This window comes from Phoxinus phoxinus, assembly GCF_949152265.1.
Source record: "Phoxinus phoxinus genome assembly, chromosome: 15".
Classification (NCBI taxonomy): domain Eukaryota; kingdom Metazoa; phylum Chordata; class Actinopteri; order Cypriniformes; family Leuciscidae; genus Phoxinus; species Phoxinus phoxinus.
This window is the reverse complement of record NC_136890.1, coordinates 19809496-19828425: the sequence shown is the minus strand read 5'-3', so window position 1 is coordinate 19828425 and position 18930 is coordinate 19809496. Positions and strand designations below refer to the sequence as shown.

The window sequence follows — 18930 nt, the reverse complement described above, 5'->3', positions numbered from 1 at the left end:
CAGTAAAGAGATTTTCATTTTTACACATTTCAATAAACGCTTTCAAATGAATGATGTTCTTTTAAAATGTAATTTATGCCAAAAACAGTGTAAATTACATTTAAAAATATAAATATACATTATAAAAATTTGAAACAATATAAAAAAGCATATTTACAAAATGCATATATAATATTTAGTCAATTTTGACTACTATTGAAAAACAATATATATTCATTTTAAAATAGAAAACGGATATATTTCAAAAAATATGACTGTTTTACTGCATTTAAAAAAAAAAGTACTGTATCATTAGCCTTGGTGAACATAAGGTTAATGATCCTGAAGATTAATGATTTCTTTCACAAACATTTAAAAAGCGTACCGCACCCAGAGTTCCGAACAGTAGCGTTAGTCCCGCTCATTTGCAGGGTCCGCTTCATCGGAATTATCCACACACACGTTGATTTGGGACAGGTTTTACGCCAAATGCCCTTTCTGACGCAACCCAGCACTGACACTCACACACAATGTCCAATCCACCAAACCTGCATGTCTTTGAACTGTGAAACCGGAGCGCCTGGAGGAATCCCACGCTGACACGAGGAGAACATGCAAATTTGGGCTTAAACCGTGGACCTTCTTGCTGTGAGGCCACCGTGCCGCCCCTTCTGAACAGTAGTGTATATATTATAGAAGTCCTGCAGTCTATCTGCTTTTGATAATCTAAAGATTCTTTCAATGAGCCACTGCACCAGTGGCAGCTGTAGAGACCAGGCCTCACCTCCCTGTGCCCTGACAGACACGTAACAGCCCCTATACTCTCCACACCACACTCTCACACCTCATCTCTCAGAGAGAAAGATGCAGACAGACACACACTTCCCTCTCCTCTAGAGAGTACGTAACTAGGTCACTCTATCCCATATGCGAGCACATCCTGAACTCTGTCAGGTAGCACAACACTCTCTCTCTCTCAAAGCTGAAACAAAAGTCAAATCCAATCAGTCCAGCCGCAATTCAGTCAACTATAACACCGCTATTTAGTGAACATTGTTTAGACAACAAACCCTACTGGGAATACATTTTTAACAAAAGATAAACACCCTTGACACAAACTAAACATCCATTACACACAAAAAAAGTCCACTGTGGTGATGGATTCAGTTTGATTTATGGATGAGAGCAGCTTCTGACTAAAGTGTTCAAAATGATAGATTTTGTTAAAACAACAAGACCCCTCTGTGAGCATGAGTGGATTTGGGATCCATTTATCACCATTTATCACCATGTATCACAGTGGTTTAACATTAATTTAGCTGCAAATATGAGCTGATTGTCTAATTCAGGGTGGATGTTATTAAACAGAGTAAACATCCACTTTCAACCCATTTTTTTATGAACATACTAATATAACAGCTACTATTCTGTTGAAAAATGTGAACCTTTGAATAGGTAGGCCTACCTCAGATGTTCAAACATGTTTCTTAGAGTATAATACTAAAGAATTCGCCACCATTGCTACTCTTTCAAAATTTCAGAAGGTCAGACAAAACCGCAGAGTAACAGCTAAACGTCTGTCTTGAATGGCTTGATGTTGGTGGTCATTATTTCAGTGAGTAAGATGAATGCTTTGAATGCCAAAAAAGAAAATTACCGCACTTTGAAACACTGCCGCATATCCAAAGTTATCAAATACCGCCTGGATCGTTCAGACAGCCGTTCGAATAATAATGAGACAAAACAAACTCATCACAAACTGTAATGCATCGTGCTGTGAGTATCCTGCTTTGAGGATGCTATCAGTCATTGATGGGAAGTTAATTCAGGATGGAGAAATTAGTCCATCCATTTCCTTTGACTTTATCCTACTGATCTTAAACTTCACCTGACATATAAAATAAGTCAGAAAAAAAAACTCATTATTTGAAATGGAACAGTTTATTGAGCCTTTGAACAAAATTCCTTGAAAAGAGTTTGCATTCATGTTTTTTGAGTAGGCTGTTATACATCAGACTTTCATGGCTCATATAGTATATGAGCTGATACACAAGAAGGGGGGAAAACACTACATTTATTCAGAGGTGCAGATGTTGTTATTTATATGGCATTTCAAAAAGTATGAAATTCGAATAGTTGTTAAGTAAAACTAGTTGCTTCCATCCAGCAAGTGTTAATTTTTAAATATTTGGAACCATATAAAATTTATTCTCATGTTTAGCTTATAAAATCATTATAAATTTCACAGCAAAAAGACACGTGTACCACAACATGACGCATTTCTAAAATTATAAAAGGCTAAAAGGCCTTTTACTTGCTAAAAAATGAATGAAGTCATTGAAGTAGATTGTGTACAAGAGGCTTTTGATCATAATGATAATTTAGAGGCCTTACAATTTTATGTATCAGATATGATACAGTAGTCTTTGGCAGTGGCGTGCATTGTTCTGAAATTAGGAGGTTTTTGTTTTGTTTTGCTTTTCAGTAATCAAGATCTATTTTTAATTTCACCAAGCCGATTTCTGATTAAACCCCACAGTCATCATGTTTTAGGCCATTTCAATTTTGATTTTGGCGTGACAAAGCGGTGATATAAGTGGGTGAGTTGTTTACTTATTAATTAGTCTTCCAATTAACGCCATCATTTTGTTCATTTGAAATTAAAACATTTTATTGCAAAAAGTAATCATATCCATGCAATGCAACCATAACAAATCATATGTAATCATAGCGATAGAGGCATTCATTCTAAATCCCCCACCCCCCCACACACACACACCAAACCATGTGAGAATGAATGGGGTAAAGTCATGTGGTTTTTAGGGGTCTGTTTAAAGTCAATGGGCTCAGGGGAGGCGAGAGACATGCGGACTCCCGCTGTTCTTTACCCGCTGGTGTCGCTGTTGGACAGTGTTACTTAAGAAAAACAAGCGATTTATACACGTTATAATTTCACATTTTTTATATTTGTGCTGTTTTATTTTTGAAATAGGGATTATTTTCTCATCCAGTTTTTTGAGGAGGCACTGCCCCCTTGCCCCCATGGAGGAAACGCCCTTGGGCTTTGGTTAATGAACAAATTAAGCAGAAGATCTAGTCTTAACCCAACTGAATTGCTGCAAGACCTGAAGCAAGTAGTTCATGCAAAACGATCCAAATATATCACTGACCCGAAGAAATGCTGTAAAAATGGGCCAAAATATCTGTATGTGGACATGAAGGACTGAAAATCGAAATATCCCAAATGGGGCTTTGTGAATGAACATGTTATATAAAGTTTTCTGCCTGATGGTGTGTGCTGCTAAAAGTGTATTAGTATCCCAGCTCGGTTTTATTTAGATGCCATAAATAAATCATCATGAGTGAGTCATGATCATTAACGGCAGCGGGTCAGTGATGACATATGAATTAATGAGCATTTAAACATGCTGTAAATGCTCTCCAGGGTCAACATAGCGCCTGCTCATTGCAACATGTTTTACGTGCGCTCCTTGTGTTGTTTAATACTCAAATATGGTCCTCTGGCTCTGCCAATAGAGGCTGGTTTATGATCAATGACAAAGCAGTGTGCAAGCTTCATTTGTATATTCCCACTCATCAAGAGCGTGTGAAGCTACATCATAATGACGCAGCATGCAGCTCCTCTCGACCCAGCAAGCAGTGACACTTACAATACAAAGAGCCCTTGTCAAACTGCTCTACACCGACACATAGAACCACGACCGACCACCCTTCATCACTCTTTTACCCCGAATAGCCCCTGCAAAAAGACAGCACTTTGCTGTCTTAAAACCCAATGGTCAATCAACTTTCTCTACATGTATGAACAGCCAAAGTCACCAGTAAAAATACTGAATCATCCTTCAAAACTGATCAATTGACTTGTTTTCAGAAAATGCATCTTGTCTTGCTTATCTTATCTAGCAAAAGTTTTTATTTTTACCCCATTGATAAATTTGTTTTCTTGTTTCAAATATAAATCCAAGACCATTTTGAGATTTTTTTTAAGACAAACATAATATAAAGGATATATTCTCTGAAAACTAATTTTAATGTTGTATTTTTGTTTCTAAGGTAATGTCACGAATCACGATTATAGGCTGCGTTCCACTCCACTTTTAGGCACGCACTCGCAAACTTCCCTGAGCACTTCCCCTTGGGGGAATCCCTGCCGCCATTTTGAAGTGCGTTCCATTTCGTGAAGTGGACGAGGGAAGTTTATATGGACAGACCTTTGGGAGCGAATCTACTCCAATGTACACTTCAAGCAGCTCTATATCCCACAATTCAACTTGATTGTCATGCCACAGCAGATCGCGCTTAACTGGTGTATGATTTATTAATTATTTTGAGAATTAATCACGTAATAGTGTATAATATATTAATTATGTTGAGATTTAATTGCATAATACTTGTAGCTCCCTCATGTTCACAGTCAAAGTTTATGTTTTTGAGTGATTTTATTTTTCTCTAACAGCTCATGTACCTATAGGATTTTATATATTTTCTCCAACATCTCATATGCATATAGAATGTTACACGCACTCACACACACACACACACACACACACACACACACACACACACACACACACACACACAGAATTTAAATAAAGATAAACATATGATGATTAGCCTACTTGTTGTTGTTTTTAAAATGGTTAAAAAAATTATTTTACGAATTTCAGCATCTATACTGTGCTAAAGTAATTTCCAAACATTCCTTTTGCCATTAAGTGTAATAATTCAGTGATATTTTTTGTATGCACAAGGAGTCTGACAACAGCTGGCGCTCCACACGGAGATCTGATCTCACCATCATCGAGTCTGTCTGTGATTACATGAAGAAAAATAAAAAACGGCGACAGACTAAATTCAGAAAAACTTTGGCAACGTCTCCTAGACACTTGAAGAAACCTTCCTGCAAAGATACCTGAAAAACTAAGTGTACAAAAGCTGGTTTAAATGCAAAGGGTGGTCACATCAAATATTGATTTTGTTTAGTTATCATATCTATTTATGACATTATTTTTGAAAGCATCCTCACTTTTTTTTACACAAGATCCTAAAACTTTTCACAGTATTGCAGGTAAGTTTCTCCAAGCATCTTAGAGACGTTGCCGCAGTTCTTCTGGATTTAGTCCATCTCAGTTTTTTTCTGTTTCTTCGTGTAATCACAGACAGACACGATGACGAACATATACCGGCTGTTGTCAGACTCCTTTGTGCATACAAAAATATCACTGAATTGTTACAATTAATGACAAAAGGAATGACATGTAAACTGATATTTCCTACTAACACACTGCAGCAAAAGATATAAATAACTGGCGTAAAACCTTATTTGGGAGGGGGGTGAAAATTCGAACGTGCCTTAGACTTTTGGCACAGTACTGTAAATTGCATTCAGCACTGATATTTTGGGTCTGTTTGTGCCATTACCTGATTTGCATAATTCCTTGAGTGAACTGCGTGCTAAAACAACACAGACAGCGCAAGCAAATAAACATTAGCGAATCCCCCTGGTGTCTGCTTTGTTGTCATGGATACTACATAAGTTTGTGATTTATGTCATGTGGGGTTTTGCTGAATTGCACTGGAGTTTCACTTTGGGTCCTGTGCTGAATTCATCTTACGTGGTCAGCAGCGGTTGTGAGTAGTTTACATGTCTAATGTTTTAGGAGAGGAAGTCTGTGTGGTGCTGGCGGTGCTGCACTGTTTATGGAGCCGTGGGGCTCATGAAAGCAAGGTAATGTCGGGTCAGCTTATTGCCGGTGTGACAGTACAAAATTTTCCATTTCGCATGACAAGAGTGATATGTGTGTTTACAGAGGGCCAGTTCTGCCTCTGCTCTCTCCCCTTATAGAGTAAGACAGCCAGCAAAGGGTCCTCCGCATACTGTTATGCTGTTCAAGAGGTTAACGCACTGCACTGTATGTGTGTATACATGCACGTGTGTGGTCTAGAAAGAGAGGGCGCAGCGTACGACATGCACCTGGGTGCCATTAAAGCAGATCAACACACACACCCTTGATCGTGCACGAATATACACACTCTCGCAGTTCCTTTGGACCTTGAATACAGTAACCTTTAACAGACTCACGACAGCTGCGGCTCCTATAGTCTCCCAACGTACAGCTTATTTATTCATCTCACAGAGGGGAACATCACTGTAATTTACTCATCAGAAAGATGCACAGCACATACGAATATATTAATACAACTGCATATGATCAAAGGTTTATGTTCCCAGATCTCTGCTGAGAAACACGGATTACAGCCTAGAGGTCACACAGAGGTTATTCTGACTTACGCAATGTGGGAACACGGCTTGCTAAAAAAAAAAAAAAAGACAATATGACAACAATGTGAAAGCTAAGATGAAAATGTATATAATTTATTGGATATAATTTATTTTCACCAATGGTGTCCATACAAGCATGTGTGTTTGTATGGATGTACTGTATATGGACTGATAAATAAGCAGAAATGTCATGTTATACTATTCAAATATATAACATATAATATAGAACTATATTCAAATTGGTGTTAGTAAGATATATTTTTAAAATACATTTATTTTATTCAGCAAAGATGCATTCAATTGACAGAAAATGACAGTTAAGACATTTTATTAAAAATAATCTATTTCAAATAAATGCTGTTCTTTTAAACTTTCTATTCATCAAACAATCCTGGGGGGAAAAAATTTATCAACACAGAATCATTATGTTCGAATGATTTCTGAAGGATCATGTGACACTGAAAACTGGAGTAATGATGCTGAAAATGCAGCTTTGCCATCACAGGAATATTACATTTTAAAATATATTCAAATAGAAAAGTTATAGTTATAGTTTTTCTACACTAGAACAGTCAAAACTTTGGCAAACAAGCACAGATGTCTCATTAAACAGAGAGGAACAAACTTGATGAGCTTGTTTTTCTCACACAGCATCGAATGTTTTAGTGAATAATGTCCACTTCAGTTATATTAATGATAATGCTGAAGGATATCCAGCATGATATAGAAAATATTTCTGGTTTGCTGTTGATGAAGGCCTACTTGAACCTTTCAGATGGGGCTATGGGGGTATTTGACTGTGTAAGTAAAAAAAAAAAAAAAAAAAACACTTCAAAAGCAGTGCCGTAGATCTGTGAGAGGGAAATAAGTTATAAAACTGAAATGTTTTTATTCAACTGAACTGAGCAACCTTTATGGAAATTTCTAAATAAAATTTTAGGGTCTAGTGCTTGAAAGTTGGCATATACTGTAAAAGGCATGGCATTTCAGAACAGATATAGTCATTTTGATGGATATCTGCTCCACATATCGCTTAAAGAACACACACATTTGTTTTTCTAGACTTTCAGTTGACTTCAAATGTTCTATACTGAGGTAATGCTATTTGTTATCCTTCAACCTGCAAGCTAGACCTCATTTTTATCTTTTAATTAAAACATTATTTACCACCTTCATTAGGCCATCTGGTTGGCCACATTGTAGCTGATTTTATATTTTACTACAGTATATTTGTAGACATTTGTTTCTGACATTATAGGCAATACCTGATGCACACAAGCACGTCTGATGGTACTATTTGTGTCTAACTTCAGCCACTGTGATGTAAAAAAACAGAATTGATCAATTTCTCTCTGAAAAAGCAGCACACAGAAAGCTCACTCTGAGCTGCAGCACATCAGCATAAATCGCATCTGAACTGCACTCCATTGCTCTGATGTGTTACTCTCAGCAGAGCACTAAAAGTTGACCAATCACCATCAAATCAAATTGGACAATTCTTGTTTTTGTAATATTGCAGTATTTATTATAAATGATGTATCCATGCACGTCATTATTTTTAAATTTATGTGCCCTCATAATCTTTAATCAAAATGACTTCCACTCCCTTTTGCAACGATGCCCTTCCCTGATGACATGTTTACTGGTGAGGGGGCGGGACAACCTGTCACTCACATGAGATCACAGCAATAGCAGACTACAACCATCCAACAATCCAATCAACGAATCGAAATTAATCAAAGTCCCGTCCTACATTTGTTCTTGTTCAAGAAGCCTTTTCACTTGGATATATGTCACAATAAGGAAGAAAAGACAATTGCAGCTTCCGTTTCATGCCGATTTTAAAACCGCCTGCTGGAGATCTCAGAAAGAGCCTGTCCGAGCATATATCTTCAACCTAACACATAAGTCACACCCAAGCAACACCCATCACCTAACCTTGCATTTACTGTTTACATTAAAACGTTAAATTATATTACTGCGGTCATTTACACAGCCAGTAATTATGTGAATAACTGCAGTCTGGTTTAGCTCCCCGTCACATCGCTGAAATGGCTGTAGTTAAATTGATTAATGGTTTCCTTCTAACCACAGACAGTGGACGTGTTTCCGTGCCTGAGCTTGTAAATTTAAGCACATTGTTGGATGCTATTGATCAGTCTATTCTCTTTAACAGGATATTTTAGTGAGTCTGGGACTCTGATTGTGTTTTTTTGTTTGTTTGTTAGAGTTACTCTAGACCACGGGCCTTCTCACATTATTCTGCATTGAGGTGAATTACATGAGGAATGAATAAGGGTAATACAAAGGAATTTAGTGGAGTTGAGTTGTATATTTAATTTCATGTGTCAAAGGTAGGCGAGTGCTTTTAGAGCAAGTACAGTTGTTCGCTCAACTGTAAAAGTTTGCTGCTAGGGTGCATTTTTACACTGTCGCCACTGATCTGAGTTTATTGGTATTCTTCAGAACCTCCAGGCCCACTTTGAGAGCTGAGCGTCCCAGCAGAGTTAATTAGGCTTTATATTGCTTACTGAAGCAGCGAATCTGTGGTTACACATATCAGAACCAGCTCCACGCTCAACAACACGCTTCCATCACAAGGCACGCCGGCACACTAAATCCATCAAGGATTTCCAAAGCCGATAACTGCTGAGGATTCATCCACTGAGCCACGTTTGAAGGACGTTACAGGAGAGAAAAAAGAGGGATATAAATAATTCACACATACACAATATAAAGAGAACAGAAATTAAATTCAAGTGGCCTGATTTTGGGCCTGGAGAACAGCAGGGCACACGGCTTTGTGTTTGCTCATTAATTTGCTGGACTGGTTAAGGTTTTGATCCAAAAACACAAATTAATTGCTATTAAATGACAGCAGTAGGGTAATTATGCATGCATGAATGCCCACAGCATTCTTCTTTTCTTCTCTTTCAGGTTAAGCAAAATAATCACTGGATTTGCCAAAGTTTGTCAAGTTAGTTTTCATCAAATCTTTAAAAGACAACCAGAGTTTTGTTTGAAGCACTGAATTGCAATTAAACTAATTGAACTGCTTTGAATTATGTACTTGTTTTTTCTGTACTGTACAGTACATCGTATTTCTACATGTTTTAAGTTTGAGAAGAACGTCGTCATTATTTAACTCACTTTTTTTTTTGCATGCTAGTCAATTATAGCTTTACAATATAGATTGCATAGCCCTGCCCGAAAAGACAGGCTATACGCAAAGCAAACTCTGATTGACATATCAATCAAACAACTCTTTCCGTCTAAGTGGGCGGTTCTTGATGAGCTATCGACCCAACCTTTTGTAGTCTAGTCAAAGGCCTGGCAGTGAGACTATACCCTACCTACTAACACTAACATTAACATAGATTTTTGGCCATTGTACAAGCTTTTCAAATACTAATGAGCACTGTAAATGCTTTTACACTTTCATTATATTTAAGAGGACAATCTGTCCTCAAATAGTCACACACACACACGTCTGGTTCACTATCTTTGTGGGGATTCTCCAGAGACGTAATGGTTTTTATACTGAACAAACTGTATATTCTGTCTCCTTACACTAACCTTACCCCTAAACCAATCATCTCACAAAACTTTCTGCATTTTTAAATTTTCAAAAATATATAATTTAGTATGTTTATTAACCAATTTCCCTACCGCTGCTGGTCCTCACAATGTATCTCAGGTTTTCCTTGTGGGGACAAAATGTAATATAAACCTGTACACACACACACACACACACACACACACACACACACACACACAGAGACATGTGTTTCTATATTAGTGAGGACATTGCATGGACTTCCATTGATTTTATATCAGATTAAGGATATTTTTTTAAGGCCTATTCCAACTACCCCTAAACAGAAACGTGCAAAACTCTAGATTTAATTAAAATATGTTTTGGCCGCTTTATAGCCTTTTAAACTAGTGAGGACCAGTACAATTTAAATGTAGGAATGTGTTGCATAAGTGTGTTGCATCACACAAACTATTAAAACAGACAAGGTCTGTATGATCTATGAAAAAACGAAACACTTTTTTTAATCCTGGTGTAATACATTTCCGTGAATAAGCTACTTTTTGGCTTAAACCTTATATTTATCATTACGAATCAATGTGAGACAGAGTTTTCACAGGACGTTTTGAATGTCATATTTGAAAGTGTGGTTACTGCGCTCGCCAATGACTTTGCAAATCAATTACCATGTCCCCATTTCTATATCGGTTCAGTTAACAAAGCTGCGGCAAGCAGAATGAGCCCACTATAAAGTAAGGTGAAATCACCGCGCTGTCAAACTGTGTGACTGGCGCGAAAGCAAGCATATACTGCCTCTGTGCGTCTCGCGCTCTCTCTGCTCCACGAACACCGATCGCGCGCGCAGAGCCAAACTAGAGAGCGCGAGACCTGGCAGCGGAGAGACCTCGGGGAGGGAGAAAGGGAGTGTGCTGGTTTATGTAGAGAAGAGAGAGAGAAAGAGAACGAGAGAGAGAGAGAGCGAGGTTGGGAAAAAAGACTACCACCTCTCTCCATCAGCCGAGCATCCTGCGGGAGTCACTTCGTACGCGCGAGCGGTCGGTGCGGCATTTCTGTCCGTCCGAGCAAATGGATCATAAAACAGCGTATGACGTGACAGAGGGACGTAAATAAAAACAAAACTATCCTTTTTCTGACCCCAAACACGCTGGCTATCCATTTATTATTTTGTTCTTTCAGTTGGCTTCTTGTTTTGTGTTTTTCCTCATTAATGTGCGGATTTTTCGGCGAACACTTTCTAAGTGATGTCAGGAGGAAATGTCATAAATGTAGCTGAATGAAAAGTTAAAGGATTTTTCATGGGTAAGTAACAAAAAACTCAACTGTTGAAAATTAGTTTGCTGTGTTTTGGACTAGTAATTTTTTCATGATTTTTATTTTTTTTAATCATTTTTCAACGAGATTCATCAGTCTCGTTCATATTTACCCATTTTATTTGGGCGCAGCTGTGGATAACCGCGGTTGAAGTGTTAACAGTGCAAATGATGCTCGTAAAGTAAGAACTACAGCACTGTGCGTGTTTAGCCTCCGATATTTCGTGGCGTTTTATTGTTTTGCATTAAGCTCAACAGGTTCGCATCTGTTTCAAACTGCTGTGCTGAAGGGTTCTGTGTCTCGAGCAGAAATCGTGCCTTAGCCTTTGGAGTCTGTCTTACATGAGCTGAGAATGAATAGTTTTGCAATCAGCTTTCTTTACGAGTTATAATGCATGTGCTGTATAATATTTGCTGTCACTGTAAAAGCAATCTTGTAAAACATGTTTGTAATTTTCTTTAACTATAATGTAAATGCATAGTAAGAATACATTTGTGCAAAGCATGGCCTATAAATAATGCCTGGTAAAAAATAAACTATTCTGTTTTTTGTTTTGGTGGAGAAACTGTGATTCTAACTATTAGGCTTAAGATTTGAGATCTAATACAGTCTACCGTTTTTGCCAATTTGTGTTTTTTTCCTTCTTTTCCATCGCAACTGTCTTCTTTATCTCTCCTTGTGTTTCATTTCCTCTTTTTTACGCACTTCTTTTTACTGTACTCTACTTGATTGCTTCCCTTTTACCTCTGCCGCTCAATTCTGCTGCATCCTGTTCGCTCTTGCCATATTTTCACTCCCATTTCACATCTGCCTCTCTCTTTCCCACTGGAACTCTTCTCTTCCTGTCCTCCCACATTTGCCAATCTCTCACTCTCTTCTATATTCCCATCTCCCTGTCTCTCTCTATGTAGATGGGGTCTGATCTAATGTCAAGCTGGTTGTGAAGGTGTTTGATCTGGTCCCCTCGACCCCAGCCGGAGTCCCCATGGCTGCTGGAGTGGCAGCCTGGCTCCCCTTCGCTCGGGCGGCGGCCATAGGATGGATGCCCGTGGCCAACCTGCCCATGCCTGTCGCGCCGACCAATAAGAACAAGCGACAGGATGAGCTTATCATCCTCAATGTCAGCGGCCGACGCTTCCAGACCTGGCGGAACACGCTAGACCGTTACCCTGATACGCTCCTAGGGAGCTCCGAAAAAGAGTTCTTCTTCAATGAGGAGACTAGGGAGTATTTCTTTGACCGAGATCCAGATTCGTTCAGAAGTATTCTTAACTTCTACCGCACAGGGAAGCTGCACTACCCACGCTACGAATGCATCTCTGCCTACGATGAGGAGCTGGCGTTCTTTGGAATCATTCCCGAGATCATCAGCGACTGCTGTTATGAAGAGTATAAGGACCGCAAGAGGGAGAACACGGAACGTCTTATGGATGACCTTGAGGACAACAAAGACAATAAACCCCCCAACATGACTTGCCGGGAGACCATGTGGAGGGCTTTCGAGAACCCGCACACTAGCACCATGGCACTGGTTTTCTACTATGTAACCGGATTCTTCATCGCCATATCCGTCATCACCAACGTGGTTGAGACGGTTCCTTGTGGTTCCATGCCGAATCAGAGAGACATCCCTTGCGGGGAGCGCTACACAGAAGCGTTTTTCTGCATGGACACGGCTTGCGTAATGATCTTCACAGTGGAGTATCTGATGCGACTGTTTGCGGCACCCAGCAGGTACCGCTTCATGAGAAGCGTGATGAGCATTATCGATGTAGTAGCCATCTTACCGTATTACATTGGGCTTGTCATGACCAACAACGAGGACGTGAGCGGAGCCTTCGTCACGCTACGGGTGTTCCGCGTCTTCCGGATCTTTAAATTCTCCCGCCACTCCCAGGGTCTCCGAATCCTTGGCTACACGCTGAAGAGCTGTGCGTCTGAGCTTGGCTTCCTCCTCTTCTCCCTCACCATGGCCATCATCATCTTTGCTACAGTCATGTTCTACGCTGAGAAAGGCTCCTCGTCCAGCAAGTTCACCAGCATCCCGGCCTCCTTCTGGTACACCATTGTAACCATGACAACGCTGGGGTGAGTCATATTGTCTCGGAATGACTTTCTCTCTGTATATTTTTACACTTTTTAACCCTGGACGCACATCAAGCCACACCCCTAATACATTTCAGCTTAAAAGGATAGTTCACCTAACGCTCTCAGATAAAAAAAAAATGCAGAAATTGTTCCAATAGGTGAACAGGAGTTTGCAACAGGTGAGGTACCCTAAATGTTACAATATAACTACTGTAATATGCATGTTTTAGGAGTAGAAAAGGTACAAAGTTATCCCTTTAAGAGCTGTTGTATTTCAGGTCAAATATCTTTATGACTGCATAACACAAAATTAGATGATTTTAAAGAATGTTTTTGTTTTAGACTGCACTGACTTTCATTGTATGAATAAAAACAGTTCTTCACAATATCTTATTTTGTGTTCCGCAGAATAAAGTAAGTCATGCAGGTTTGGAACAACATGAGCGTTAGTAAATGATGACTTTTTGGGTGAACTATCCCTTTAAGTGGGCTTATGTACAAGGTATTATAAATGAACTAGTAACTTAAATGAACACTACTGTTTACAATATAACATTACACCTCATCAAAAGAGAAGACATTTCCCTGCAGCTGTGTACATTTTCCTTCTTTTCTGAGTTAACTGCTATTAGCATCTAACCCTAATGACCATGGTTGCTGACTGCAGTCATGCCTGCCCGAAGCAGCGGTAGGTTTGGATTTAACTCACTGCCCCGGGCTAGACTTTATTCATCCCTATTATGCACCAATTAATATTTAAGCCTGTGTGAAGCAAGCAGAGGAACATCCTTCAGCGTTTCTCCAACACACTAATAACAGACAGCAGCTGCAGAGCTGTATAGCCCCATTCACTTCAAACCTGCCCCTCATAAATCACAGGCCATTTATATTTGTTCATGACTGATACACGTAGACGTTTGACACAATGGTTTTAAGAGTATGTGTAGGATTAATTTAGGCAATTAGTTTGAGTGATTATATAGTGTGTAGTTGAGTAATCGGCTATATAGCGGCTGCCGCAGCTGTAGCTGTAGCTGTTGTGTCACTCTGACTTTGAAACTAGAGCTGAAGTCAAGTTTAGATGTTTAGTTTAGATGGCTGATCATTGGCTGAAGCCACTGCCCTTGTGCCCTGTGACCTCAAAACAAGAAGATTAAGGACTTCATTTATTGTGAACAGTAACTCATGAATGTTACATTGCCAAATGGTTTGGTCCCTGATGAATACAGTTGTGTCGGTGTTCAGGTGACTCTTATTCTGAGGTAGAATTACAAAGAGTTAGAAACATACTTACTTATTTACGCTTTCCTTTGAGAGTAATCTGTTTATATGAGGATTGCAGGATCTCTTAACAAGGTCATTGTGGGCATTGTGTTGAACTATCCTTATAAATCATCCATATTGTTGTCTAAATGTGTTGGCTAGTTTTACATGGATTTCAGAGTAGTGCAGATCTCTTTACGCATTACTACATTCCCACCAGAGATCCAGTCTCCACCCGCATCTGAGACTTGACCCGAGATGAGAGCGAGAGAGACTCTTCTCATCAATAAATCACATGGTAGAAGTGTGTGTCACTGTGACTAATGTTCTCAGGTACATGTGCTGAACAATGTAAACCACAAAGTAATTTCCAACCCTGTTGACGTCATGTGTTCTCACTGCATGTGTGTGGGAGTGTTTCCCATTCAGATCAAACCAGGTATAAGGGATAATTTTTACATCTCAGTTTTTCACAGTTGATTGTGTCAGTAGGTTCAGGTTTATATCACATCACACACCTGTTGATTCTAAGGCTTTTTATCGGTGCTCTTGACCCATGCAGTGGTGTGTTTTACACGCCTGGTGCTTCTTTTATTCATTGATTCATTCACACTGAAGTTGTAACCCCATAGGTCCTACTCGCCCCGCTCTGTGCAGGCCTCAAACCAGGGTCTCAGGAGTGGAAGGCGGGCACTCTAACAAGGAGGCTTAAGACCACAGCCTCTAGCGTGAGGTTTACTCGAACAGCTCTTACTACTGTAGTTACATTCACCCCCCTAAAACCCTCACTTCCATTTGGGTCACGGCACCAACGTGACCCCTCAGGTCCTACTCTCCCTGCTGTGAGGGACCTTTGGGTCTCCGGCATGGAAGGCAGGCGCTCTATCAAGGAGGCTAAGCTGAGGGAGGTTAACACGCACAGCTCTTACTAGCTGGCCTCCGTTACACATATCAACAGGGTCTCCACCTCCCTTCGCCAGAGTGAAACGCAGCACTGCAGTTCAGCTTCTCTTGTGAGACTGAGACTTCAAGTTACTACCGTATGTAAAACACAGACCCACTGCCCTACGAACACATGCGTGATACTCAGCATGTGAGCTTAGATAACTAGTTCATCAGAAATATAAAGCATGTATTGTGTGTGAATGGTTAACAGTTCTTCTGTGCCTTGTCATATGTCTGAAGTGTTTTCCTCCTCCTCTGTATTGTTTACAACAGTAACATTTAATTTAGCTGCTCTACTGTTGAATTTCATGGCTCTGTGTTTTGTCATGGCAAGACAGCTAGTCTAAGAGTTGAAAATAAAGCAAAAGAGTGCAAAAGGAAAGAGAGAGTGGAAGAAAAGAAAAAGTATATTGCTCTATCTTAGTTTAGGAGACTTCAGGTTATGTTTTATCAAAATATCAACTTTGTCTTTGATGTTCCTCCTAAACTTCATAGAGATGTATTGAGACTAAAACACTGGCCGATATCATTAGTCTGATTATTATTTACATGTTATGACTGATAACCCATAAATGGCACATTATATAAATGCTAATATATTTTGTCTAAATACATAAATCATAAACGTGAATTCAGGCCAAATTTTAAGTCTGAACATAGATATTCATTTTGATCTTTTCTAAAGATTACATTTAACTGTGTCATTATTAAATTATTCGTTTTAAAGATTACCTTTGCTGTCATCTAATGTTCATATAAATGTAATGTAAATGTTAAAATAGCGGAAATTAACATCACAAGTATATATCCAATGTGCGGATACCAATTAATAAATAAAATACATATCTAATATTGACCAATAACCAATATGGTATAGATGTATCATGCATCCCTAAAATTCCTTAGGATAAATAAAAGCTTTCTTCTGAAACTCTAGAGGAGGCACACGTTTCTCAGAAAACAAAAACATCTGAAAAGTAGGAGATTTTCAAATCTCCAATTGCTCTTCATCTAATCTTATTGCTATCTGGGAGAAAAAAAAACAGAGATATTAATGCGATCTCTTTTGTAATTTTTCTGTCCTATGGGATTAACCTTTGGCATATGAGTGAATTGAGACCAAATGATTGCAAACCCTCTGTTGTGTGTTCTGCAGCGAAACATCAGATTTTGTGTTGCATAAATTGTCCAAGCGATGATTCAGTTGCATCATGGTCCATTTGTTAATCTGGCCATGAACACAGTACTCGAACAACCACACCAGATCCAGGCAGGGTTTTATCTGCATTTTATAGCTGTTAGGGAGAGAGAGAGAGAGAGATTTTGACCATATGAGGGCAGAGTCTGTTTTGAAAATACTTTGAGCTTTTACACTTGTGTTTCTGCTGTAAAAACAGAAGGCTGCAGAGGGATTGCAGACTTACCGAAGGGAGATGGGAAGAGAATGGATGTTTTTGTATTGATTTATTTATTTATTTGCGGTAATAAGATGGTGTTGACCTTTAGGTGGAGTAGCATATTCTAAATGACCTTTAAAGAATAACACAAATCTCTAGTGTGCTTTAGAACACAGTGGTTTGCAAGAGATATACTTGAAATATAATTTTCATTCACTTTCTCTCTATATACAATTCTGTATACTGCTGCCTTATTAGCCTCTAGCCCTGCAGTAGTAGTTTTATTGCTTAAGATATGCTCCCTATGTTACGGACCTATGTATTCTGCACACTAATGTTGCTGTGAAGAAAATCACCCTGCTAATGAGGGCTTTCAATTGTTACCACAAGCATTAATTAACATGACACTCAAAATTCACGCCCCTGTTGCAAGCGCTGAATAGATCCAGACTAGCCATTCGGCCCCAACACATGGCTCACTCTCTCTACCTTCAACCCTGCTTCTATTGCTCTGTTGGTAGGTGAACATGCTTTGTCGATACTGATCAGAAGCATTGATTAAAGGGAACAAAGGATGAGCGAGAAGAGGATAAGGGACAGAAAGAGGAACGAGGTTGAATCCATTAGCAAGGGTGAATGATGATAATCACCCACAGCTGCACGGTGTCAAACCGAAGCGTTTCGTATCGGTGAGGCAACATATGTCTGTGTGTGTGGGGGGGTCACTGAGTTCAGAATAGCGTTTTTTCTCATGACGTTTGCTGTCAGGGGTTGTGTAGGAGCAGCACAGTACAAAAATCGGTAAAAATCGACTTCCAGTCGCACCAAGGAGACTTTTGTGTTGCTAATGCACTTGATCTGCTTTGCTGTACATGGAGATTTGAAGTTCTTAACATCATGGACTGAAGTAGGTGAGTGTGTGTTGAAATGGATGTATAGACCCACCTCTGTAGTTTAAAGGTGAAAACATGAACAAATTGTATTGTAAATTGAACAGTACTACAATATAGTGTTTTTCTTTTAGAAAAAAAATGTGTCCTAATTAAATAATCAACATAATTGATGATACAAATTTTTTTTTATATATTAAACGTGTATTTGTCCACTTTCCTTGTATACTGTATATGCATTACAAAAGATGGCATTTATTGTTTAAAATGCAGTTGTACTTTTTCTTAACAAACTAATTTAGATCTAGTATTCAAGTCTGAACCTTCACTCCACACATTTCTAATAGAGCATTTCTCAGAGACAGAACATTTCACATCATTTTTTGAACTGTATAAGTAATGGATTTACTGTACGTGTGCACCTCTTCCTTTTTTAGGCATTCATTGTCCTTTCCTGTAGACTTTCTCTACTCATCTACTGCTTCTGAAATTGCATAGGCCTATAGACCTACTGTGCGAGTAGGTTCTTCATTTGATGAAGAACTACAACGGTATGAATGTGTATAGTATGAATATCATCAAGCATGAATGTGTGTAGTATGAATGCAGTCTGAATGTACTACATCCACTGCCATTTTGGCATTATCATGAGAGCTATACAGTGTGAGGTGTGTTATTTCCCTGCCATTCACGACTCCTCTCCCATGGTCTAAAGTAAAGTATCCATTGGATGTGAACTTCAGAGTCGTGGCAGAAGTATTAGGTCATCCGGATACCTTTTTTGCCAACTGTTTTATGTGTACTGTGAATTTAGTAGGGCTGTAATCAACCAAAGGAAATCTTGGTCGACTGAAGTCCTGAAATTTTCGACTAAAAATCGACTAAAAATGACGTTAGGAAAAAAAATGTTAAATTAATTAGCTGTGCACTGTGCGCAGTACTTGGTAGCCTTGTTGTCCGCCTAAATGAATTATAAATAAACATAAAAAATAGTAGGCTATTTGCAGTATATTAAATAGTTTTTGACCTAATTATTTTGCACTGAAATGAGTCTGACACACGAGTCTGTCGGCTCTGACAGCGCTGCATCACGTGCACCTGCCCAATACCATAGCCTATGATTTCCGAAAATAGTACTGTTGTCAACTAGTGATATCATCACAAGAACTTTTGAGAAATATGCAACATAATTTAGAC

At 39.0% G+C, this 18930-nt stretch overlaps 1 protein-coding gene across 2 annotated transcripts in view; it reads left to right on the top strand.

Annotated features, from left to right (window-relative positions):
* The first annotated feature begins 10588 nt into the window (after window positions 1-10588).
* The window catches only part of kcnd3 (potassium voltage-gated channel, Shal-related subfamily, member 3), a 104154-nt gene continuing 95812 nt past the window's right edge, over window positions 10589-18930 (top strand). Inside the window, exons 1-2 of one of the 2 annotated variants that reach the window (XM_079636490.1) lie at window positions 10589-11138; window positions 12062-13238. In XM_079636490.1, the coding sequence (XP_079492616.1) occupies window positions 12136-13238 (1103 nt within the window). In that variant the 5' untranslated portion in view covers window positions 10589-11138; window positions 12062-12135. The remainder of the gene's footprint in view (window positions 11139-12061; window positions 13239-18930) is intronic. The other variant, XM_079636489.1, reaches the window with a different exon arrangement.